General features: G+C 40.3%; 1 protein-coding gene across 1 annotated transcript in view; it reads right to left on the reverse strand.

Moving 5' to 3' along the window:
* Positions 1-21,057, reverse strand: part of LRP4 (LDL receptor related protein 4) — a 109,141-nt gene extending 88,084 nt beyond the window's left edge. Inside the window, exon 1 of the mRNA XM_087951331.1 lies at positions 20,719-21,057. Within this exon, the coding sequence (XP_087807457.1) occupies positions 20,719-20,812 (94 nt within the window). The 5' untranslated portion in view covers positions 20,813-21,057. The remainder of the gene's footprint in view (positions 1-20,718) is intronic.
* Positions 21,058-26,019: the final 4,962 nt, after the last annotated feature.

Below are 26,019 nucleotides of genomic sequence, written 5' to 3' on the forward strand. Positions count from 1 at the left end.
AACACAATGTTGCCAGCCAATCAAGGCAAAAAAAGCTACAAAACAGACAGAAGATATTAGAAACACCAATCAAGCAGAACACAGAAAACTCCAAGACCAATAAACACAGACCAAGACTCCCAACCAATCAGGATGAAGAAAAAAACCATTCTGGCACAGAGTAGGCTAGCACCAAATTTAAAACAGAAACGGCTGTGAAAGTCTGACTCACAGATGAACACAATACAGAAGCCTGATGATGGCAGATGAGATTCTGCCGAAACGTTGCTACAACTTTAAAAGCACAACTATAATGACGTGGGAAAATACCCGAACAAAGCTGAATACCATCCATCCATCCATACATACATACATACATTTGTAGATTTTCACGGGTACGGATATGCAGGTCTTGGCATGTTCGGATCTTTTCCCGTGTAAGGTTGAGAACATTTTGGCAACGTTTCGACGAGGTCCCACTCACCATCTTCAGGCCGGTGCTTTCGGCTTTGTGCTTGTGTAAGCAAAGCGTGATCTGAGCTGCCATCTCCCTATATATACTGGTGGGAAGGTTGGCTGTGTTGTCATTTCTTGATTGGTTGATGGAGTTGATGTTTGCAAACATCAACTCCATCAACCAATCAAGAAATGACAACACAGCCAACCTCCCCACCAGTATATATAGGGAACGGCAGCTCCGATCACGCTTTGCTCACACAAGCACGAAGCCGAAAGCACTAGCCTGAAGATGGTGAGTGGGACATCGTCGAAACGTTGCCAAGATGTTCTCAACCTTACACAGGAAAAGACCCGAACACGCCAAGACCTGTATGTATGTGTGTGTGTGTGTGTGTGTGTGTGTGTGTGTGTACACACACACACACACACACACAAATAAAAAAAATTATATTAAATAAATTATCTTTTTTTAAAAAAAATTGTATTAGTGGTCCTCAGGATTTAAAAGTATGAGTTTGGTGGTCCCTGAGGTTCAAAAGTTTGTTAACCCCTGCTCTAAACAGAGAAAATAAAGCACAGGAAAGAGCAGGGGCAGGCAGGCGGGGCCACAGTGAATCAGTTCAGAGCCATCTGATCATCGGAACTAGGGATTCACCCGAACCAGTAGAATCCCACCCGTGTGTGTGTGTGTGTGTGTGTCAGTCTGAAGCAAAAAAGTTAATTACAGATGGGAGGCAGTTGGAAGGGTCTATTATGTGTGCAAGGGCTAAATTGATTAATGATATATAAAGGTAGAGCTCTCTGTAATGGTAGCTTAATGAAAATAAATATTTTCAGTATCTTCCTGATTGCCCAGATTGAATGAACCAAGTGCACACCTGGGGGCAGCATATTCCTCTAATTTCTTAAAGAAGCATAGGCTTAAAAGCAGAACTTTTAAAACCAAATGCCACGAAAGAACCCAATGTCACAAGACTAACACCACTGAAGTTGTAAATACTCCAGATTTATAAAATCTGTAAATTTAGCTTTCTTTTTGTGTGCTTTCTTTCTTCCTCTCTTTTTTGTCTAGGAAAGGACAATTTAATCTTGCCAAAAATATAAAGCTTGCAAGGATGTTGAAATTAAACTGATGGCTGCATGAAATTACGCCAAGAAACCAAGATCTTAAAGCAGTTTTACCTGGCCTAGAAGGGAAGGATATTGAACCAGATGTTTTGTATAGTTATCTGAGGATTCTTTCTTTTAAATTCACAGTGTATAGAAAGCCCACGTGACAAATCACCAAGATATCAGTAAAATTATGTTAAGGAAACCTGCTTCCACTACCCCCAATTCTGTGTATAATATATTTTATGAATGAAAGCTTCTCCTTTCCAGAAAACCAACATGCTCTTTGCAAAACGTTTGAGTAAAACTACTCACTGCTAGAGATAAAACCAGTTATAAGTAAACCCTAAATATGTGACATGACATTAGTGAAGAATAATGGATAGGATTTAAAAAAAAAGCTCTTGACTAACCCTACCCCCAAGTTCATGCTCTGTCTTTCTAACCCAGGGAGAATTCTCTATCAAATACAATCTCACCTCCCCTTCCCACAAAAAAAGTATTCACTAGTTCCCTGAGAAGTCAAATTCCTTTGAGAGTTTCCTTCCTTACCTAGAAACTATCTCACAGCTATTGCCCATCACCAGCAAGCACACAATCAAAGCAAAAAGATGGGGAAAGGGTGCTTGTCATACTGCTTTTGTCCATTCGGTCAGGCAGCTCAACAGGCTGAGTGTCAGCCAGTGGTCAGTGAAATCTACTTCAACTTCTGAATAATCTACACAGTGAATGCTTCTAAACAGTCTTGAAGAGTTCTAGACATCCAGGAGTTGGCTTGAAATAAATATCCCCATTACTTGCTGAGTTAGTCCTGTTTGTCAGACTTTCCATCTATCTAAGGAGCTTGTTTACATGATTAATTGCTGTAATGCAACAAGCCCAGTTGCTGTAGCTCACTGTAATCTGTTTACATGATCAAATGGTTTAACCAAAACTGAAAACTGAAGGAAACATGTAATAGTTCTGTCTAGTAATAAAGGACGATAAGAAATTCTGGTTTGGCAGTTTCCACAGATAAGATGTGGGTGGAATTGAATGTTTCATTTCAAGTACACAAAGTAATTAAACAATGATCCAAGATACTACATTCCCTGCAATAGTCTAAGTGCACAGTTAAGACAAAGCCAAATCACCCGGAATACCTCTGGGTCAATGGCTTGCTAATTATGGCTAATGTACTCTTGGAAATTCCAAAACTGCACTTTTGGGGTAGCTGGGCATATTTTGAAAATGATTCACAAAAACAGCTTTAGTATGCACAGGAGGGCAAGTTGCAAAGTGCATGTCACCAGGGGTGGGATTCAAATTTTTTAACAACCGGTTCTGTGGGCATGGCTTAGTTGGTGGGTGTGGCTTGGTGGTCATGTGACTGGGTGGACATGGCTTGGTGGTCAAGTTATTGGCTGAGCGTGGCCAACTCAATATTACTCACATCGAGGCACACATCTCCTTGCCTAGCCTCTCATGACTGTGGGGATGCTGCAACCTCTCATGACTGTGGGGATGCTGCAACAGTCATAAGTGTAAAAAATTGTCATAAGTCACTTTTTTCAGTGCCATTGTAACTTTGAATGGTCACTCCACACAAGCAAAGTACCAGCAAAGGAGAGGGAAAAAACTCCAGAGAAGTTCCTGAGACAGAAAGTCTAGTCCTGCCAAGAATGTAATAAGGGTTAATGGAGAGGCAGTTTCTGTAAGCAACACCAGAATGTTTCCTTCCTGCCTTCCTTACAGGATTAGGCCAGTAATTTCTTCTAATAACCGGTTTTCCGAACTGTTTAGAATGTTAACAACTGGTTCTACCGAATAGGTGCGAACTGGTAGAATCCCACCCCTGCATGTCATTCTAATCCTTATACCTTTCATCCAATCCATTGTATGGCAAAAAGAAAATTAGATAGCTTTTGAAAATTTATATCAGCATACCAGAGCAAGGTACAAAGGGGATGTATATATGTATACTTTGTCATATTTTATTTGTTTATTACTTTCTTTCCTATTGGGCCTATTAACATCTCAAAGGGAAAAACAGTTTTGAGCATTTGGATGGGGAAAAAAGTTTTGAGCATTTCTCTCAATTGGATTCCCTCTATCTACAACAAATGAACAAATCAGGGGTTTGCTAGAGTTACCACTCCAAAAACCAAACTTTAAGTAATTTCCCCGAAGTAATTTTTCCAAGATCAACAAATTTTGCACGTTTTGGGAAGAATGCATTCCCATTTGGATAATTTTTAGTTTGACACTACAAAGCTGGTATTGAGATTAGATTGCAGACATTTTGTATCCCACTCCATGACTAGACACCTCAGTATAATGAGACATGGATCCAAGATACTTGTCATTCTGTTCTTTGGAATGTGAAAATATTATATATTCACATATGATCATTATCCTTTCACTGAACTGGCTTTTCTTTATTCCTTAGTAGAAAACTCACAAAAATACCATTCCAGCACAAAGTTCAAAGTTAATTCAAATATATGAGTATAAGTGTGGGACATATTGTTCCCAAATTCATATATATGAGCTGTGCATTCTTTAGAAATTATTGAAAGGGGGAGCTTTACTTCACGAGGAAGCATGAATTCAGTCTCTTTTTGAAACAGTCATGTCACTTATGAGGCTAATGGCTGAGCCTGAAAAGACAGGACTTCTTTAATGAACCCCTTTAATTAGTCCACTCATTAAATCAGCTATGTCTTTCTTCAGGCTCAGCTGAAGACCAGAAAAATAAAGAGTACTGCAGGCATGCTTCCAGATCATTTTCAAAGCATATACATCCTCAATGCATACCATCTTCATATTATGTAGGAAATAATTTAGATATACAGCAGGGACAAAAATGAATTCACGCAAAATGTATATTTTTTTCGTATCTGACAACTCAGCAACTGCTCCAATCCAATGCTTTGCTTTGTAATTTTTTTTTGCTGTGGGTTTATTTTTCTAATTTTGAACAATGGTGTTTCTTTCCCTCTCCAGATGCATTTTTCCTCTGAGGCTAAATACAATTACCTACAGATAGAAAACTGGGGTGGGGTGGGGGGCACTTAAATGTGGTTTTATATTTTTGCAAACGAATGGAAAATGTAGGTGAGCATGTATCCAAAATTCAATACATAACCTATTTGAAACAGTAATTCTCCTGCCCTGCCTCAGTAATTAATATAGGCAGGTGTGACATTTTATGTTACTGACAATTTTAAATACCTGGAAAACATAATGCAAAATTACTGTAGACCTAGAGGGAGGTTCAACCCAACTAGCGCAGCAATTTTTTTCTTGCGCACCGAATATACCAATTCCGTTCTCTCTTCAGGTACCCTGCAATCCATCGTAGTTCCTCTTTTTTCCTACTTCCCCAGCTTTCTATTGAACAACCTGTACTGTCAGTATTATAAATCTTTATATAGAATGCTCTGCTACCCAGTTACCATGCAAATAACAGAGTAACAAAATAGCAGAGTTCAAAGGGACTTTGGAGATCTTCTAGTCTGATCCTCTGCTCAAGCAGGGGATATTGCTTGGTAATATTATATATTGTATTATCGTTAACATACTAGTATCAATATATTATTAATATACAAATAATAGTGCATATACAATTTCTCTGTTGACACAATGTTTCCAGATTTCATCCCCTCCCATTTAAAATTTCATTACAAGAACTAAAATATCTCCATCTTTCTCCTCAATGTCTGCTTTATGTCCCATATCAACACTTCAGTATGCCTATCTTGCATATGTCGTTCAAACCAAAGATTTTCATCTTTTTTCTTGAGGCTTCGCACTACCATAGTTCCCAGTCTGGTTTCTGGTGGTGTCCTCTTCTTCCTCCACCTCCCATCCATACAAACACACCTTCTTTTCAGCACTTGTTTGTCTTCGAACTTTTCTCCTACATGACTTCTCAAATATGTCACTTTTTTTGCCAAGACAGAAGCAGCTGAATATGTAAGACTTGCAAACTGGTAGAATGCCTGCCCTGTGATGTACATCAAGATGAACCGGTAGAAATATTGCTGCTTCTAAGTAATTTTCCAGCATTTTATGCACATCACCCATTAAAAAAAAAAACCCTACACAGATTTATCTACACCAACAAGAACAACGTTCCCATGACCTCAAACACACACTAAGTAGACAGGAACTGACCAAGACCAATTTAACTTTGAGGAGGAGAACTCAAAAAGAGGCAAAGATTTAAAAGAAATGGAACCATTTGGCAGACCGATGGGCAAAAGTAGATTTCCTGCCAAAGACATTTTGCCCTTTCAAGTGGAGTGGAGGAGAGCACAGGCATAAGAAGAAGTAAGGAAGAGGGTGGATCTTTCAGCAATGCAGGGTTTATTCTCCCCCCCAACCCCAAAGCCCCCAAATTCCCCCAATACACACACACACAATTTTACTCCCTATCTAGTTCATCGCATGAAAAGAGAAAAAGTTGAAGAAGGTATTATTTTAGTGTTCCTGGAAAAGCATGTAGAAATATACTTCAGGTGCTAAACCGACAGCACTTTGCCTCATGGTTGGAGAGGAAATCTTTCTCCCATTGTTTTTCTGCGGCCAGCTTTGGATCTGCTTAATTCACACCTATCCCAGAGAATAAAGGTGGTTCAAAGCGGTGTTCGATCCAGGGCAGGATAAGAACACATCTGAGCCCAACCTATAGTCTTTCTGCACTAACCTCTCTTCCAACTCTCAAGAGTCCAGAAGTCTGAAAAAGCCCTATCAACCATTTCACTGGAATGGTTGCATGCAGTATTTTGACATGTGGTATTTTGATGGCTACTTTGAGAATTTAGAGAGTTCTCTTTAAACAGGAGAAAACAATAGAGTTTGTTCTAATGGTTAACAGCACAAATTTAACAGGGTGAAACAGAGGTCATTAAGAAGCGGCAATTTAAAAAAAGAAAAAGATTAGCTGCAAATCCCCACTTCACTGACGCCTCAAACATTAATGGGACTTGTAGTTTTAAAAAAATACTGCTGAAATGCAGCAGTAGCATAAATAGGAAGAAACTGTCAACAAATATAAGAAAAGAGATGAAAAACTTAACCTTGCTTGATAAAAGGCAGTGTGTTAATAATTAGTAGAAGGATTTTGATTGCAGTCTCATTCCTGATCTCTAGGGATGATGGAAAACTTCCCTTGGCTTGAAAGGTATTATGAATTAATCTCATTTTCACTTCTTATAAAAGAATGTATACCAAAATGCAATTTTTGGATGTACTTTCCTCATTTAAATGTGCAAATAAATTGTCATGAATGTAATCAAAATTTACACAGTATAAATTAGAACAGCTAAATCACAGATGTCAAACTCACCGCATCACCTTGCTACCACGTGACATTTCTCCCAATCGCGGAGTTGGGGTGGGCATGGCCTGTGCATGACACATCCGGCCCATGGGCTGCCAGTTTGACACCCCTGAGCTAAATGGTACCACCCAGCTGGGCACACTCATATTAGATATTACATTTCCAATTACATTTCAAGTTTCCCATGCTAAGGGAAACTGAAGCCATCTTACAGGTAGTCCTCAATTTACGACCATTTCTTTAGTGACAGTTGAAAGTTACGATGGTGCTGGGAAAAAGTGGCTTACAACAAGTCCTTGCACTTACGACTGTTGCAGTGTTGCCATGGTGTCACTTGATTAAAATGCAGGTGTTTGGAAACCAGCATGAATTTACAACAGTTGCAGTGTCCTGGAGTTGCATGATTGCCATTTGTGACTTTCTCAGCAAAGCTCTGATAAAGGAAGTCAATGGGGAAAGCTGGAATTGCTTAATAATTGCACGAGTCACTTAACAACCACTTCAAAAAAGGTTGTAAAATCAGATGAGATTGGTTTAGCAATGCAAGTTCCGGTCCCAACTGTGATTCTAAATCAAGGTCTACCTGTGTAATCTCCATCATCATCCCACTATTTTTCTCCCACAGAGCTGTACACCTTTAGATATAATTGTTCTATATATTCAGCTTTGCTCTATATATGGAAGTGCTTCTTTGGTCAACATTGTTAACCACAGTTCCCTCCAATGTCACATGAAACCAACAGGGCTCATCATCCTTGCCAATTTCATTACCTTCCCAATAAGTGTTCCTAGATAAGGTTTTTCAATCATCTTGGCTTATTGTGATTATGATTGGGTTCTGATAACATTTTCCTTTATAAACCCCCAGGTTTCCTTACTAACTTCATTTTAATACCAGAAAAAATATGTACGGAGGAAAAGGCAGAGTAACTTCACAATACCTTTTGATTTCAATGGTTGTTTCTGAAAATATACACCTTTTCTTTCCAAATAATATACCTTATGCTTTAAAGTTAAAATATTAATTTTCAAAGAAACCTAAGGTTTTAGCTTGGCCTCATGAGTTTCAGCTGCACATGCAAGAAAGAGGTTCATGAATGAAAGAACAGATCTCTGCCAAACTGCATTGGGATGGCATCATAGAGAAGTTGGACTATTAGCACAGTATGAATTAGCACCCAGAATCAGCAAGCTAAGAAAGAACCTAGCTAGACACATAAACAGCAAAACCATAACTTCTGAATGCAAAAACAAATATGCATGAAAGATCATTAAGCCTACTAAAATTTTCCAATTAAAAAAATACTGATTTCTGGCATTATTCAATATAACTTTAAAGCAATGGCTATCTATGTAAATTATTTTGTAATGGGGCATTCAATTTCAAGTCAGGTAACAAAACTTCGTTGCCATAACATCATTCACAGAACAATGGGTTTTATATATTTACTTAATAACAAAATTCCTATAGTCCTGAACTGCTCATGGCTCAGGATGGTTTACAAAGAAAATAAACCACAAATAAACATAAAGCCTATGCAAGAAACTTGGTGTACTCAAAGCTAGTCAAAATAGAATGGTTTCCATAGCTTTGCAAAATGCCAAACTACTCTTTTAGTCAACAGTTTAGTCGAATTTTAGACTCTCTGAAGATTGTGCACTGGCTTCAGGGGCCACCAACCCATGTAAATTGTACTGCCGAGTTTTATTCAAGGTGATGAAGGTGTGAATCACTATTACAAGGATATTCTGATTCAAAATGCCCACAACTGGCACACCAGCCAAAGTTGAGCGAAGGTCCTCAGGCCAAAGTTCCTACCTGATGCTTGAACAGTAGTTGTAAGTCCAGAAGGACTCTCAAGTCCCTGATATATTCATTAAGGAAAGTGCAAGTCTACCCAGAGTCAACTTAGGGATCAAGATCAAATGATATTGTTTGCCTACATACAGCAGTCCATTTTTAAGAATTTTATCTGAGTTTGTTTGTTTGACCTAACCAGCTACTTGCAGACTCAGGACACTGGAGAATTCTAGCCCTTCCTGTGGTGGTGATGTATAGTTGTGGTGATGTATATACAGTCTCCTGATAATTCCTAATTCCAAAACCAACAAATAACCTCTTCCCACAGTTTCATGGAGATATAAAGAGAATGTGGGAGAGAACTGAGCCCTGAGGTATCCCACATTGATGGAGCCAAGCCAACTGCTCTTCCCTCCACCCTCTGACTAACTTTGCAGAAATGTGCTTCTTACTCTCAATCCCCACAATCTATTAATCAGGATATTATCTTTAATAATATCAAGTGCTTCTAAAAGGTCCAACAACACCAAATATAGTACATTCTAATAGATTCTCTGTACCTGGAGGCTCATTGCCTTTTTCAAAGTCTTCTTCCAAATGAAAGATTAGAGATGAAACAGAAGTTATCCAATATGACTGGATCAATGTGACATCTCCTTAAACTGTACCATCTAAAAATATGTGAGGTGAATTGAATCAAGTCCATCACAAACTAGAAAACTAAAACACATATACTTTTTGTATTTGCTGAAATCACAAATATTACAGTCCAACAGAACAAAAGTCATTCATTTCAAAACAATTGGCTGGAACTAAAATTGCTGCATTTGTCACATGCAACTCAATCATCAAAGAATGATACACAATCCACCACAGTCCCAAGCCACAATTACAAAACAGACTGATACCATAATATAGCAAATGCTGTGCAAAAGCACTGAAAAAAAATACAAAACTTACATTCAAAAAAACAGGCGAACAGAAAATACCACATTGCTTTTTATATTACTAAATGTTAGTCTAAAGGAAGATGTGGGGATGATTGCTACCTATTTGGTCTTTGGGAAATATAGTGAATGAAAACCCTTTGAAGGTCAAAACCCAACATAACAACTGTGTGTCAATGAGTCAAAGATACCACAAACCCAGTGCTAAAAACTGAACCTTTTCAGTTGTGTTAACTTCATGGGCAACAGCTAGTATTAGTGTTCTCTGTCAAGATATATATAAAATGCAGACAGGTGGATATTAAATTCAGTATACCAATTAATGCGATGTGAGCATACTTAAGACAAAAGATTACCAGTCAAAAGAGACCTTAAAGGAGAGTATCTTCTTTTTTAAAAAAAGAATCATATTCCAGAAATGAATATTTTTCTTTTTAAAAAAATCAAGCTGTTTGGATAATATTTCTTTGGAGTTACAGAAACTTTTTCCTCACCTGGAGCATTGTAATTACCTGTTTTACCACTGTCAACTATCTGTGTAGCTATAATACAAACAGTAAAAAAACAGAAGGGTTTCTTAACTAGTTTCTGGTAGCCAGTGCAATTCTATGTATCATTGTAAGCAACTTAATTTCTCTCCCAGAAGAAATTCCTAAATGCTTGAGGAACATAAGGATGGATTTACCCCTACCTTTTCTTTACTAAATCAAAACAAAATATGAAGCAGCCTTTTAAAATAGCTCCACCATGTCTGAGCCCACAATGCTAGAAATGCTGTTTATTATGAACGCTAACTATATGTTGGGTGCTTTGACAATCCCAATTAAACATATATTTTGCAAATCCGCTTCTCAAACTTCTAGTGCTTGTTTGGGCTTGAAGCAATGTGAAAATTATACTTTATAAATGACCGGGCAGAAAAAACAAACAGTCAACCCAAAATACCACTTCCAAACCTCAAAAAAGGCATCAACTAGTCAAGCTTCTGTGTATAAAAACATTTGCACAGCAGCACAAAAAAAGAATTTAAAAACTGCCATGATAATGAATATAACACAATGACACAGGGTCTCAGAGAAGTATATATTAGTAAAATCTACTGTAAGTCACTTTGAAAACATAGCAATGTGTCAGATAATAATACCACAATTTTAGCTCTGCTATATAATTTCCATTAAGCTCATTTTCCTATATTTTAGAAAAAGAAAAAAGATTATATCTCAGTCCTATATCAATTAAGGGCTATCTTTCACAGTTCAATACCCATAAGATATTAAAACAAATGTACTTATCTGCTCAAATGATCATTGCCTCTCTATAGCATAGTTTCCCAACCTGCTGCTCTTAATATGTAAAGTACATCAAGAATAACAAAAGCAGATAGTGGTATGAGGATGATAGGATCTGCCACATCTGGAGAACAAGTTGACCAAGGTTGCCCTAGCCAGTTCTCGATGGGATTTTATTTTCCCATAAACAAAATATCCCAAATCATTTGCACTGTATGACTAAAACACTGGTAAGCCTTTCACTCTGTGTGTGTGTGTGTGTGTGTGTGTGTGTGTGTGTGTGTGTGTGTGTAGTTCAAAGTTTGTAAACTTTGAACTCCGTTTAGGACCACAATGGAGCCCAAAATTTCTGCTGTTAAATGAGACATTTGTTAAGTGACTCTTATCCCATTTTATGACTTTTCTCGCCTCAGTTGTTAAACAAATCATTGAAGTTGTTAAGATAGTAACATGGTTGTTAAGTGAATCTGGTTTATCCATTGACTTTGCTTGTCAGAATCTTGCAAAAAGAGCACTGCAACCGTCACAAATATCAGTCACTTTCCAAGCACCTGAATTCTGATCCCATGATCATGGTGATGCTGCAAAGGTTGTAACTATGAAAAATGGTCATAAGTCACATTTTTCAGGGCCGTTGTAGTTTTGAACGGTCACTAAGCAAACTACCTGTATTACTGTATCACCTTTTCCACATCTATCATTAGCGGTACATTAAAAAATAACCCTTTATTATTTATTTATTTTCTTCCTACGATTTTTCCCAAAAGGGCACAATCTGCTTTCTGGGGGGGGAGTAGAGAATCTACCAAGTGTGGATCTATTAGTTACTGACAGGACTACTCAAGCCAGACATTGTGGGCTGAGAATGACTGACCAAATCACCCAGCTGGCTTTCATGACTCAGGTGGGAGAAGAACTCACAGCCTCCTGGTTTCTAGCCTGGTGCCTTAACCACTAGAACGAATTGGCTCTCTTTAACAAAAAAAATTTTTTTTTCAAACAATCTGCGTAACTTAGAATTTTAATCCCACTATTCCTAGCACAGTAGCAACCAAAGAATCTTGCACGTTTGGACAGAATGACACCAGCAGTTCTGCCCCTTTGGGTGTACATGCAATGCTTGTAAGAAAAACAGCAGAGCATGCAATACACTGCTGCTTTAATCAGTCTGCTGCCCGCAAGGCTTTTAGCTGAATAGGCTGATGATCCTGGGAGTTTAGTAACTTAGCATGTTTGAAAGGTTCCAAATTGCGCAATTTTGGGCTCGGTTATCATTTCTGCCTCTTTTTTACATCTGCAAAGCAAGGCAGCACAAACTAACAAAGTTCCTGTGAGGTTAAACTGCACTATTATGGAAGTATGCAACTTATGGAAGAAAGAAAACATGTATAATTAACCTGAAGTTTTAGTGCGTTGAAGGTAATTAAATAAAAGACTTAAAAGTGCATTGCTTTTGACACTGTATTTACTCTCTTGTTGATTCTCCCCAGATATCAAACAATCTTCCAATACAAAGAAACATCTGAAATTTTTGTAAAAGTTGTATTGATTGTGCTACAGCTGTCTGTGACTGGTGCTTACTGGCCATAAACAGGACATTTAAACCCTTAAAATTCACAGTACAGGAAAAATATGAAAATGTTGCTTGAAATTTGCTAAGCTTTGCCTTTTAAAAATGTAACTGAAGTCATGCTGACCTAAAGACATCCTTGTAGACTGAGACTAAAAGTGCTTTAAAGATTTCAAGGGTTTACTTATCCAAAGTACTCCCTTACACAGTACTAATAAAGTTCCTAGCCACAGTAAATTTTCTATTACTTATATGATAGGTGCAATTTCTAAATATTTTCATAATATTCACCCCAAAACAACAAACTATTGAACAGCTTCAATGTCTAAAGTAGCATAAGTAAAAATAATCCTGTAAGAAAATAAATGGGAAATTTGAGGCTCAGATTTTTTTTAACTTTCATAAACTACGCAATTGGCAACAACACAACAGCTGTGTTCACACAGAATAAAGTGTAATTTCCATTAAGCTTCAGTAGTGAAACATCATTAGCACTAGTGCATATGAAAATAGCCTCCAACCATGTGCAGAATAAATTTTTGTAAGTAGCCAAAACATCTTAACTGAGTTCATCATATTAATTGGCTCTGGAAGGTCCCATAATCACTGCCTGTCATGAAAATAATTTAGATATGACTTGGAAGATTCATTCCTTTGATCTGGGGTAACTGGCAAAAGAATAAATTGGCTAGTTTAACTGGACTCAATATGTATTTAGGATTCATTAGGAAAGGGGTGCCATGTAGATTTAATTCTTTTATGTTTTTGTATTTCAATAAATCTGAGTTCGCTTGGAAACACATGGGCATCCCTCCTGTTTTATAGTGGTCCCATTTTGACCTCAACCTTATTGGCAGTCATTATCCAAGTTGAAGATTAATGAGAATGTTATACAATAGAACAGTGTTTTTAAAACTGAGCAACTTTAAGATGTGTGGACCTCAACTCCCAGAATTCTAAGAATTGAATTCCACATATCTTAAAAGTTGTCCGGTTTGAAGAACACTGCAACTGATCAAAATATCTACATGAAACACTACCTATATATGTGCATACAACTATTAAATAGAACTTAATCTGGGACTATGTAAAGAAGGTTGCTCTCTATTCATTGTCAGAGCCTGGTTTCAGGAAAAGAAGCAGATCTAAAACCCAATGATGGATGCAAGGATATATGCGCAATGAGAGCAGGACTGTGAGAGCAATATTGTGCACCAATATCTATTCCATGTGTGTGTGTGTGTTTGAGAGAGAGAGAGGCAGACAGATATTAATGCTTGTACAAAGGAAGTAGGGCTCAGATTACAATATTATGCATGCCATTTTGCAGATTTTAAATCCTACAGGAGGAGCCACAAGTTAGACAAATATTTCCAAAATCATCTTTTGCTAAACCTATACTCGAATACAGCTCATCAGTCTGGAATCCACACTGTATATCGGACATTAATACAATTGAGCGAGTTCAGAAATATTTCACGAGAAGAGTACTACACTCCTCTGCTCGCAACAGAATACCCTATATCACCAGGCTTAAAGTTTTGGGCTTGAACTATGCCGCCTACAGTTGGACCCTTGCCTAGTACACAAAATTATCTGCTACAATATCCTACCAGTCAATTACTACTTCAGCTTCAACCGCAACAATACAAGAGCACACAACAGATACAAACTCAATGTAAACCGCTCCAAACTTGATTGCAGAAAGTACAACTTCAGCAACAGAGTGGTCAATGCCTGGAATGCACTATCTGACTCTGTTGTTACATCCTCTAAACCCCACTCCTTTAACCTCAAACTATCCACTATTGACCTCACCCCATTCCTAAGAGGTCTGTAAGGGGCGTGCATAAGTGCACAATTGTGCCTACCATCCCTGTTTTATTGTCCCCATTTATTCGTACCTATTTTCTGTATTCTTACTCATGTTTATACTTATACTTATCATCTTGTAAGTGTTTGACTAATCAAATTTTAAAAAATCCCTCTGCTTTCTTGCACTTTAAATGAACTGCTAATTCCTATGAGAAGTAAAATGCTGTAAACGCATTGCTCAAATGAGACTAGAAACTCATGCATGCTTAATATCAAATGAGGCTAGAAACTCTTGTATGCTATAGTAGACATATTAAATCCCTAAGTGAATGTTATGTTAATCCATAATGTGTGTTTGTATGTCTAATTTTGGCTGAATATATGTGAGCCAATCATCACTTTTTCAACAACCACTCTTAAGCAAAATGTGACAGTGATGCTTAAAGCAGAAAATTAGAGTGCAAACGCTTAAAATTAAACTCTTCTATCTAGATGCCTAGTTCATGAAGTCAGTCTAGCTCTCTATTTGTAAGTAAGTGTAACTTATCCCCAAGCAAGTATGCTCAGTATCACACAGGGCAGGCTCAGTCAAAAAAATCAAGATGGCAGATTTTTTCTAAACTCACCAATCCCCAATAGATGGTTGTGGGATCACAGTGTAATACAGAGTTGCTTTCACAGTTGAGTTCACAAAGAGGCATCAATTCTTACATATCATGGCCTCTGCAGAGGACTCACCCTCAGAGAATGAGGAGAAGCTGCATGGATTTAAGATTGAAAGAAGCCAAGAGCTAGAGCCCAGCATGATAAACACTTGAGATGGAACTCATGACTGCAATGTAGCATGAGAAGGTGTGGGTTTTTTTTTGGGGGGGGGGGGACAAATAGAAAGGGGAGATGTCTGTAAAATTAATGACATCAAGGATGAAAACTCTGTCAAAAGCATCTAGATGAATATTAAGGAGAAAACAAACAATAAAGAGGTTGTTGTGAATGTACTGCAGGCTACCCAACAAGCGAATGATATAGATGAAATCTTCACAAATCAGATGACTAAAATGTCGTGGAAACATAACACTGAAATCACCAATGGGAGAGTTCAACTATTCTAATATTAACTGCAAATCAAATCTATGACAAGTGGGAAATCCAACAGAAATCCAGAGCAAATCCTTGCTCTGCCTTGAAGAGAAGTTCATTGTCTAAACAATGAATTAGAACTTAGAATAACTTTATTGTCATTTTAAATGTACACTAATAGGTATACATTAAAATGAAATTTTGTTGCATACAGCTCTCAAAGGTCTCCACTTCTAATATACACTACATAAACATGACAAAACAAACAAACAAACAAATAAATAAATAAATACAAAATTATGAATAAAAGGAAGGAGATCAGTTATATGGTATTTCATACGTACTAACAGGGAAGAGAGATACTAACAGATTGAAAAAGAGAAAGTATGAACTTTGGGAGAGAGTGATCATGCGATCCATGAATTCCCCATACTGCAGACCGAGAGAATGGAAGGTAGCCAGATTAATGTTCTAAATTTCAAAAGAGTTGGCCTCAGTAAGCTAAGGGAAAAAGTAGGAAATAGTGCATGGATGGAAATTCTGAAGGAGGAAAAGAAAGTTCAGGAGAGTTGCATAATTATAAACAGCGAGATAATTAAGGCCCAAAAACAAACAGAGAACAGAAAGAAAACTGGAAAACAGTTGATGATGCAATTGTGCTTGCAAAAGAACTCTGATAAACTAAGAAATAAAAAAGGATAAATAAATAAAAAAATTGTAAAAAGAGGCACATAACAAAAGCAGATTGATTATCAAGAAATAGCCCAAATTTGTAAGGATGGCATCAGAAACGCTAAAGTGCAGAATGAGCTGAGGCTTACAATGAGTGGCAAAAAATAACCAAAAAAGGGCTTGTCTGTGTACAGTATGTACAAAACAAAAGAGAAACATCAAGGAAATGGTCAGTCTCCTGGATGGAGAAAATGGCAAGATAGTGATGGATAACAGGGAGAAGGCTGAACTACTACATTTTTATTTTGCAGCTGTCTTTTCACAAAAGGAAAAGGTGGTCCAACCTGTGCACTGGGTGGAGATGGGCAGAAGAGCAATATAGGTCAAAATAGACAAGAGACTATGAAAGAACACTTAGCTTCTGGGAATAAATTCAAGTTCCTGAGACCAGGTGGATAACATCCCAGGGTGCTAAATGGTTCTCGGAGAATTCTTGAAGTACAGGGGAAGTGCCAGACTATTGGAGAAGAATAAAAATGGGACCCATGCAATGACAGATCAGTAAGTTTGAAGTCACTACTTAAGATCATTAATATTGTTTACAATCATGCCAGGTTATTATTATTATTATTTTACAGAATTAATTAGACAGAAACGCTGTGGATGTAGAGTACCTAGAGTTCAGTAAAGTTGGGCGTAGACTCTTGGTAAAATGGAACGTGTGAGATAGTAGCACTGCTAGATAGATTTTCAGGTGCTCCTTAATGAAACTGTGTCTACATGGAGAGACCTCTGCAGTTGGGGACTTCAGGGTTTTGTTCTAGGCCAGTCTTGTTCAAAATATTCATAAATACTTAGATGAAAGGATAGAAGGGATGCCCAGCACATTGCAGACAACATGAACTTGGGCGAGGGATTTCTAGTGTCTCTGGGCACAGGAGTTAAAAAGATCCTGATAGATTTGAACGTTGGGTCCTATGCAACAAAATGCAGTTTCATCGTGGAAAATACTAGGGTTCTGCATGTAAGTAGGAAAAAGTCAAATACAAAGTAGAAAACAGGTGATACCTGGCTCAGAAATTGTACCTGTGTGAAGGATCTGGGTATCCTGGCAGATCAACCTGTAGCTGCCAAAAGAGCCAGTGCAATCTGTCAAGATAATGGGAACAGGTAGTTTCATTCTACACTATGTTAAATGAAACAGCACCTGGAACCGTATTTAGTTTTTGGTTGCCAAAATACAAGAAGGATGCTGTGGAATGAAAAGAATGCAAATAACCATAGTGAGGGGCTTAGAGGCTAAATCCTATGGAGGACGGTTAAAAGAACTGGGAATAAAGAAGAGAAAGCTAAAAGGAAGACATAATACCGTAGTAGTCCTCTAACACTTGAAGTGCTGCCACAAAGAATAGGGCAGGAATCAACAGATGCTTTGCAGAGATTGAAATAGAAAAAACGAGGTAAATTGCCTGACTGTGAGAGCTGTAAGGCAGCTTAACACCCTGACTCCTGAAATTATGGGTGCTCCATTTTCAAACAATGGGTGGATAGGCTGGGTGGAATACTCTGAAAATCCTTGCCCTGGCAAGACAGGGAATTAGAAAACACCTTTCCAACAATATGATTCTAGCAATTATTTCCTACTACCATATTACAGTATATATACATTCCAATTGGCTCCCCGCTTTCCTACTTGTAAGGGACATAAGGCTAAGCCATAGATCATAAAGCTGCAGGAGAAAAGTCTCCTTGAGGTGATGGGTCATTGCTTAAGACTACAAGGACCCAGCCTTTATATAAAGTCAACTTTTGTTTTTCCTTCGAAATTTTCTTATACACGGATTCTTCTGGTCCCTTAGTCAATGATGTGACTGTTAACAGAGTGTGTCTTCTTCACTCCGTGGCTGGCAGTTGCTTGGCTAGGAAAAGTGAGCAAATTGCTTGCAAAGCATGATGACTTCTATGGGGTAGAAGTGAGAGACTGTATATAGGGTATACGTAGCCTGAATATAGTCCAAACGTAGGCCTCTATCTCAGTATTTCCTCAGCAGGGGGAGATTCGGAAAACTAATGCTAGAATAGGGCTTGTGACACAAAGGTTACTTGTCTTAAGTCACCCTGGCATAGAGTGTTCTGGCAGACATCAACATGCTGCCACTTACAAGCAAGCATGACAAATGACCTGTACGTTACAGCAAGCATCCCTAGATGGGTCATAAACTGCCAGGACACATTAAATAGAAGCACCTGGGGTGAGAGCCAAAATAAAATCCTACCCAATCTCTTAGCTTGAGAAAGATCCGGCCTTTAAATTTTTCATCCGGATTCAGTTTCGTTAATGGTGAAGCTCCTTGTGAATTTTTTTTGTGTGTGTGTGAAAAGTCATGGGTTAGAGTTGGGCGTTTGAATCAATAGTTCCAAATTATTCATCTTCCTCAGGTTCTGATAAGGAAAAAAAAAAAAAACGGTTCAGTCTAAAGTCATTTTTTTTTCCTGGTGATTGCCCAGGGGAAGGCAATCCACAAGAATGATGGGAGCCCAGGTTTTAAAAGCAGAAACTTCCTGCAACTATAAATCAACATCTGTAAAGACAGGTGGATGAAATTACACTGAAGCCAAACAGTCTCTTAGAAGAGACTGTTGTATATTCTTCAGAGAGCCCTTTGTAGAAAATTGTCAGTCTATTCTTAATTAGTACATTTTGCTTCCCACTAGTATTAATTAATCCTCTCTTTTAGCACCAAGCACAAGCAACATGTTCAGTAATAATCTATAAACTACCATTTCTCTGCCCACCACTCATATCTAATTGTTCAATACAGCCCTGCCAAAAAATCAGAGCAGGTGAGTTAATATCTAGGCATTTTGGACAATAAATCCTCTTTCAGCACACATGCTCCCAAATCATTAAAAAAAAAAAAAAAAGGAGAGGGAGCCAAAATCCGCCAAATTAGAGCTGTACCTTTAAGGAGTTCATCTAGCAGAGAAAGCAGCTGCATTCCTGTTGAGAAGGGGCTGCTGTCCTAACATGCAACAGAGGCTAGAAATAACCTGCACGCACACAACCTTCCAGCATCCAACCCAACCATACAACAGCCTCTCTCACTCGTCGGCAGAACAGCAGAATAAGAAAGACGTAAAGGAAGGAAGGAAGGAAGGAAGGAAGGAAGGAAGGAAGGAAAGAAAGGAGGAAGAGAGAGATAGGAAGGGACTAACTTTATTAGATCAGCAAAGGAGGCGGGTGCCAAGACATCAAAGGATCAAGCTGCCTTTTAGGGGAGGAAAAGTCGTTTCAAGGCGCATGAAGGAAGGAAGAGAAGAGACACCCACCCACCAACCCCTTTGCTGTGGCTTTGTCGGAATCCGGCTTGGCTGTAGAAAGGGGAGCTTTGAAGGCTGCGATCGGGAAATGGATCAATGGCCCGATCCGATCCGGCTTGCGTGCCTGATGAGCCCAACGAAGCGCACACACACACACACACCCATCAGGAACGAGGCGTACGTAGAGCGGGTGGGACAAAGACAACGCCAAGTAGGGAAGAAAAGCAGCAGCAGCAGGAGCAGCAGGTAGTTTTAAGGGCGACGGGATGCCCTGCGCGCTGGCGCCAGAAACATTCAACGACCGCTTGCAAATTAGGCAACGCCGACGCCGCCCCACCCTCTCGCACGTGAGAAGGCTTAATTTATTTTTTTTTAAATCGAAGTTCATCAAAGTTTTGCCCCCTGCGCCTCCCCTCCCCCCCCACCTTTTGTACAAAAGGAGAACAAAGTTGGCGGAATGAGGCGGGTGGGAGAGAGAACACAATTCAGTCTTGAAAAAATCGGCGACTTTGCTGACTTTGCTTGAACTCGAAATGAGGACCTGAGCACATGCAAAAAGTGCTGAAGCTTCACCTCCTTTTAGCCAGCGCGCAAAATTCTCCTCAAACGGGGAGCACTTCACCTCTCCGGTGGCTTGACGCAGAGATTTCCGAGGCACGGGTAGAAAGAAAGGGGGAAAGGAGGAATCGACCAAGTAGGGGGGACTTGCTCTCCGCGAGATCGCACAGAAGGAAACCTTAGTGGAAAGGGGGTAAAACCAATAAGCGCGCACAGGATTTTACAGCCCAGGCTGGGTGCCCAGCTAAAATTGAGGTTGGCTTAGTTGCGGGTCGGGCTTTTATCAAGCCAGCCAGCCGGCCAACAGGGTACAACATTTCGCTATCTTGTAGGAATTCATCCGGGAGTCGGAGCAGCTGAGTTCGAATCAAGGCAGCTGCAGATACCCCAAGCCTTTTTTTTTTTTGCGGGGGGGGGGCGGCGGAGGTGGCAGGCACCGCGCCTTGCGAGCGACTGATCAGACCCGAGATTTCACTCCAAAACTGGCCGGCAGATCCGAAGCGAGAGCAGAGGGTGTCCTTTCCCCCCCCCCCCCGCCGCCGAGCATCCCTTTTCCGCCAGCCCTGACCCCAACTCCAGTAGCGCAACAGCCCCATGTCCAACATAGAACCTGGACCCAATTCCCGGAACCTCTCCTCGCCTGCGCGTACCGGGAGAGAAGATTGTCCCAGGCGACCCCCCGCCGCCGCCACTCCACCCCGATCCCCAAGACACACGCGCGCCCCAATCTCTGAGGCGCCCGCCCGCGGCTGGGAGCGCGGGAAAGGGGTTGTCCCCTCAGAGTCGCCTACCTCGCACGTAGAGAGGGGCTTCCCACCGCAGAAGCAGCGGCAGCAGCAGCAACCACGGCGGCCCCCGGAGACAGACGCCCCCGAGCCGCCTCATGGTGGCGAGCGACCCCTGCCGCAGCTCTCGCCTTTGCCCCCGCGAGCCTTTTCCCTCCTTCGGAGCCGCAGGGGAAAAAGAAAGTTGCGGGCTGGGGGTTGGCGGCTGCCTTTCGCTCTTCTCCTCGGGAGCTGCCCAGCCCGACTTGGCTCCGGCTGCCACCAGGCGCCAAGACTGGTCTCAGGCTCGGCGGCGGCGGCGCGTCGGGGCTGCTCTCGGGTCCAGCCGGCGGCGGCCGCTGCTTTGCTCCGTCTCCCCGCGCTGCAGAAGCGACGGCGAGATCGGGGCTCGCTCCAGCTGCCCGCCCCCCGGCCCTGCCCCCGGAGGAGGAGTCCCCGCCGGGGCAACCTCCGCCCTCGCTTCTCGCCCCCAGCGGCAGTCGCTGCTCCAGAGCTTGGCGCGCTTCCCAACCTTTTTGCAGGCGAAAACGTGGTAGGCACCCGAGCGCCTCCGCCTCGGCTTCCTACCCTCGGCCAGATTCTTCTTCCCCAGCCATTCTATCTCATCCGGCCCCATGATCCCACCTGCCCCGCTTCCAAAGCCAGAGCCATTTGTTGGAAGAGGTGCTTGCTTTTGGCATCGCCGCTCTCCTATAGTAAACTCCAAGGCAAGTTACTTCCGGCGCACTACTACATACTCAGGAACCTCCAAGTTGCACAGCCACAAGAAACGATTAACTGAAATTAAACCCCTTCATTCCATTGGTCCATTCGCTTTTTCTTCTGTCCTGAGAACAGGGACCCATAACAGAATTGTCCAGATTCGTTCGTTTGTCCGTCCGTCCATCCATCCATCCATCCATTCATTCATTCACTCACTCATTCATTCATTCAACATATTCCAAATCGATCATATCATCAGCTGAATAAAGTAAGCAAATATGACAAGACTAAAATATCCCAGGTAGGACTGAAAATGAACTGTAACAATACAACATTCCCAAGGAAAACAAAAATAATTCAGCATGTCCTTGAACTACCAACTAGGAAACATTGGCTTCATGCCTCCTGCTTAATTGTGGCTTTTTTCACTGTAATGTATGTGATGATTGACCAAGATCCTTTTCCACTTGACCTATGTACAGCTCTAGCAATTTCTTTTTCTGACATCATACTGTCTTCATCTTATCCCCAGTCTATTCCTGAGGCAGCTGCAATTTATTCTTAATTAGTGTTTTCCACTTAAAGCAGGCAGCAAAGCCATGGTAGTTTTGCCGGTAGTACATTCGGAAGCGCTTCTCAAACTATTTGGTGACCTCTAGAGGATGGGATCAGCCCAGCACCTATTGGCTGTCTGAAGGTGTTGTACCTCACTCCTTCCTGGGCAATACAGGTAGCTCACAAGTTACAACCACTCCTTCAGTGACAGTTCAAAGTTCTGACAGCAATGAACAAGAGGGCCTTTTTGAAGTTGTGGCCATCACAGCACCCTGCAGTCACATGACCGCAATTTGGATGCTTGGCAACTGGCTCACAATTATAACAGTTGTAGCCTTCCATGGTCATGGGATTGCCATTTGTGAGCTTCCCTGCCAGCTTCCCCAAAGCAAAGTCAATGGGGAAGCCTGCAGGACATTGAAAATCACTGCTGTTCCTGCCCTTTTTTCCCAAAGAGCTCCAAGTGTACTCTGTACCACCCATCCACCCACACTCCACAGTGCCCACCTGCAGCACTGTATGTCCACCCACTGGCCTGCTTGCCTGGGATGCAGTTTCAGTGGCTCTTCTACTATCGTGGTCACATGAAATGCTTGTTAAGGACCTTCACAGTCCTCACTTAATGACAGAAACTGCCAGGGCTAAGCAAAGTGGTCATGTGTTAAGATCATGCTTTTGGACCAAATCAGAATTTTGGTCCCAGTTGCTGTCCTAAGCCAAGGATTACCTCCATGTTTGGTAGGGAGAGGGACTGGATCTTTTAGAAAGATCCTCTACATTACCAGATCTCAAAGTTGATGCTCAATTTTAAGATCTATATCAGCCTGAAGGCAAGGAAAGATTGAAGGCAAACAAGGTCCAGGCAGAAGAAGAACATCATGGCTTCAAAATCTGAGGGACAAGTTTGGACAAAACTCATCAGCATTTTTTTTTTGTGCGGTTGTTGTTAAAAATAGGATCGCCAACATGATCACCAATGTCCGATGATGGATATGGCACAAGTAGATCGGCCTGAAGAGCTGCACTTCAGAGAAGACAGTCAGGAGGGAAAGCTGCAATGGACTATAGGAATAATTCTGTGTGCTAGTTCACAGTACCACTATTTCTGAACCTGGGTAAGCTGTAGTTAGGCTTCCCTTGAACACACTTGTGCAAAAAACAGAGCAGACAAAATTAAACCCATCCCGTTGAGCCATCTTATCAAAGTCTTTTTTCGTCCTTTCCTAGCTCAGCTCCATCCCATGTTAAGAAGAGTGGCTCGTGGGTATTTTCCTGCAAACTGGAGAGGATGGACGAGTAGGGAAAGCAACAAAGCTGTGAAATTTATTTTCCTATCCTTAACATGCCTTGCACATTGTTTATAAAGATAGCTCCGTTTGCTGGCATTGTGTCTCAGCAGGATATGGATTACTAAGGGGAGGGGGGCAGTACATTTTCCACTGCAATCATTTTCTCCCAGCTCCAGGACTGTTGGATAGCAGGAACGACAATTTTGTTTAGCTTGGTATTACACACAGCGCTTCTGTTAGGGAAAAGCAGACATCCTTATATCAGTTGTCTTCTACCATCATTTTAACCTACTCTGTGCTTTCTGAATTCTGTTCTGGAGGCTTGGGAAGAATAGCAAATTGTGAGAGAGAGGAGGAATGAGCAACACAGAGAAACTCCGTTTTCCACAGAGAGCTACATTAAGACTTTGTAGGGGAGGGGTCGCCAACTTTAGCAACTTTAAGACTTGTGGACTTCAATTCCCAGAATCCCTCAGCTAGCAAAGCTGGGAGTTGGGAGTTGAAGTCTTAAAGTTGCCAAGGTTGGAGACTCCTGTTGTATGGTATGTCTTCCTGGTCTGATCTATTGACCTATTATGTCTAGGAGCTGCAAGTTAGAATATAGGTCGTCCTCAACTTACAACTGCAATTGAGCCCAAAATTTCTGTTGCTAATTTGCTAAGTGAATTTTGCTCCACTTTACGACTTTCCTTGCCACAGTTGCTAAGTGAATTACTGAAGGGATTAACAGTAGTAACACGGTTAAGTGCATCTGGCTTGTTAAGAACATCGCAAAAGGTGATGATCATATGACCCAGGGGCACTGCAGCCATCATAAATATGAGTCAGTTGCCAAGCATCTGAATGTTGATCATGTGACCATGGGAATGCTGCAATGAACGTAAGTGTGAAAAATGGTCATAAGTCACATTTTTCAGTGCCGTTGTAACTTTGAACATTCACTAAATGAACTGTTGTAAGTTGAGGATTGCCTGTATAGTTACAATTTTCCTTACAGGGATTCTATGGGTATCTCTTTTAAGTGATGAAGCAACCATCACCATATATTGTCAAACCAGTCTTGCATTGATTAAGATGTTTCTCTGAAGATTTCGTTGAAAACTACTTTCCCGCAATTTTCACCAATCTGGTTCTAATACTGCTCACTGGAGCCACAATAGAATAATTCCTCCACCCCTCTTCCATGTGACAGCCATTCAGATATTTAGACATCCTATTCTCCTACATATATTTTTAATCTCTTCCCCATATGATATTGTTTCTGTGGTCCAGTCATCCTCCTGGTTATCAGGTTCAGGATATAGACTTGTCTGTCAACATTCTTCTTAGAGAACTTAGTGCCTCGTTTTAGATACAGTTCAACTAATGTGGCAGAGCGGCTGCCTTTCACAATGCGGATGCAATGCTTCTATTTAAAGCAGACAAAGTGCTGTTTTTAGCCACCGCATCATTGCATTGGCTACTTTTTCATTGTGTGTGCGAGCAAGGACCATTTTTTAAAGCGTGAAACATTACTGCCTGTAACTCAGCAGCCCAATTATTTTCTTTTTCTAAAAGGGGAGAGGAAAAGAGAGATAGTAAATAATGCTATATCTCCCTGCCCTTAATAGACCATGTATCAAAGTCAGACATCAAAGCAGCATTCTCAGAGTAATGGAACACATATGACATAGTTCAAGCTATCTGCCGTTTGGCAAAGAAGAGGTATGACGTCAGAAGAAAACCAAAAGGAGTATGTGAAGGGTAGATGTTTATAAACGCTTCTTACTCTCTCTCATTTTCTATGCCAGCTAATATTTGGGAACCTTTCTATCAAATCAGGGATTCTTTTCAATTGCCTATGTCTCTTGCTGAGCTACTTCGCCTTAAAATAACCACTAATGATTTGACACTTAAATAAAGAAACAGCTGGATTTGTACGATATGCATTGGAAATGCTACTGTAGCTGCATAGTCAGAGCTGGCTATATATTGAGAGACACCAAATACAGGAAAATCTAGCAGGAGCATCTAGAAACATATAGTTAAAAGGGAAGAGTGAAAGATAACAAGTGCTTATTATTCTGCATTTCTATATTCATTTATCTACACATATACATATGCATATACAGACAATGCTACTTAAATTACTATCCACTCATAAGGATTGGTAGAAGGAAAGCTGTGTTACTCCATGCTGACAACATATCAGGGTCTGACAGCATCTTTTTTGTCTAATACATTTTAGACATAAGCTTTTAGGAGTTGCAGCTCCTTTCCAATTTCTAATTTTTGCCATAAGGATATGCTGACCTTAAATATTATGCTTATTTGTAACACTAAGGATGAAAAGGAATAATATAGGTATCTTAGCTTAAAATTATAAACCCAAAAATGCTCTTTCCCAAAAAGTCCACAGACATCACATGCATGCCAAAATAGCATAGTGACTAGACAGTCTGTCATATACAAATAATCTTCGTATATAATGAACCCGCAACATACGTTATAGTCTCTAACATTCTAACCAGGATCCAAAAGAACAGAATCACTTTCTATTTTTAGATGTCATAATACTGAATCTAAAGATCATCTTTAAAGCTTAAGGATTTACTTCTTAAAATCTGCCAGCAATAAACTTTAGAATAAACAGTGTAAAATACAGTTGAAAAACCTGAATTATTTACAAATCAGAGAAATTGATTATTAGAGGAATGCCATATATAATGTCATATAATATAATGAATATATGGAAACGTCCATAAACCAACCAACATCATTT

This window comes from Notechis scutatus, chromosome 1, assembly GCF_049901735.1.
Source record: "Notechis scutatus isolate UNSWTSFEM ecotype Mainland chromosome 1, rNotScu1.2, whole genome shotgun sequence".
NCBI lineage: Eukaryota > Metazoa > Chordata > Lepidosauria > Squamata > Elapidae > Notechis > Notechis scutatus.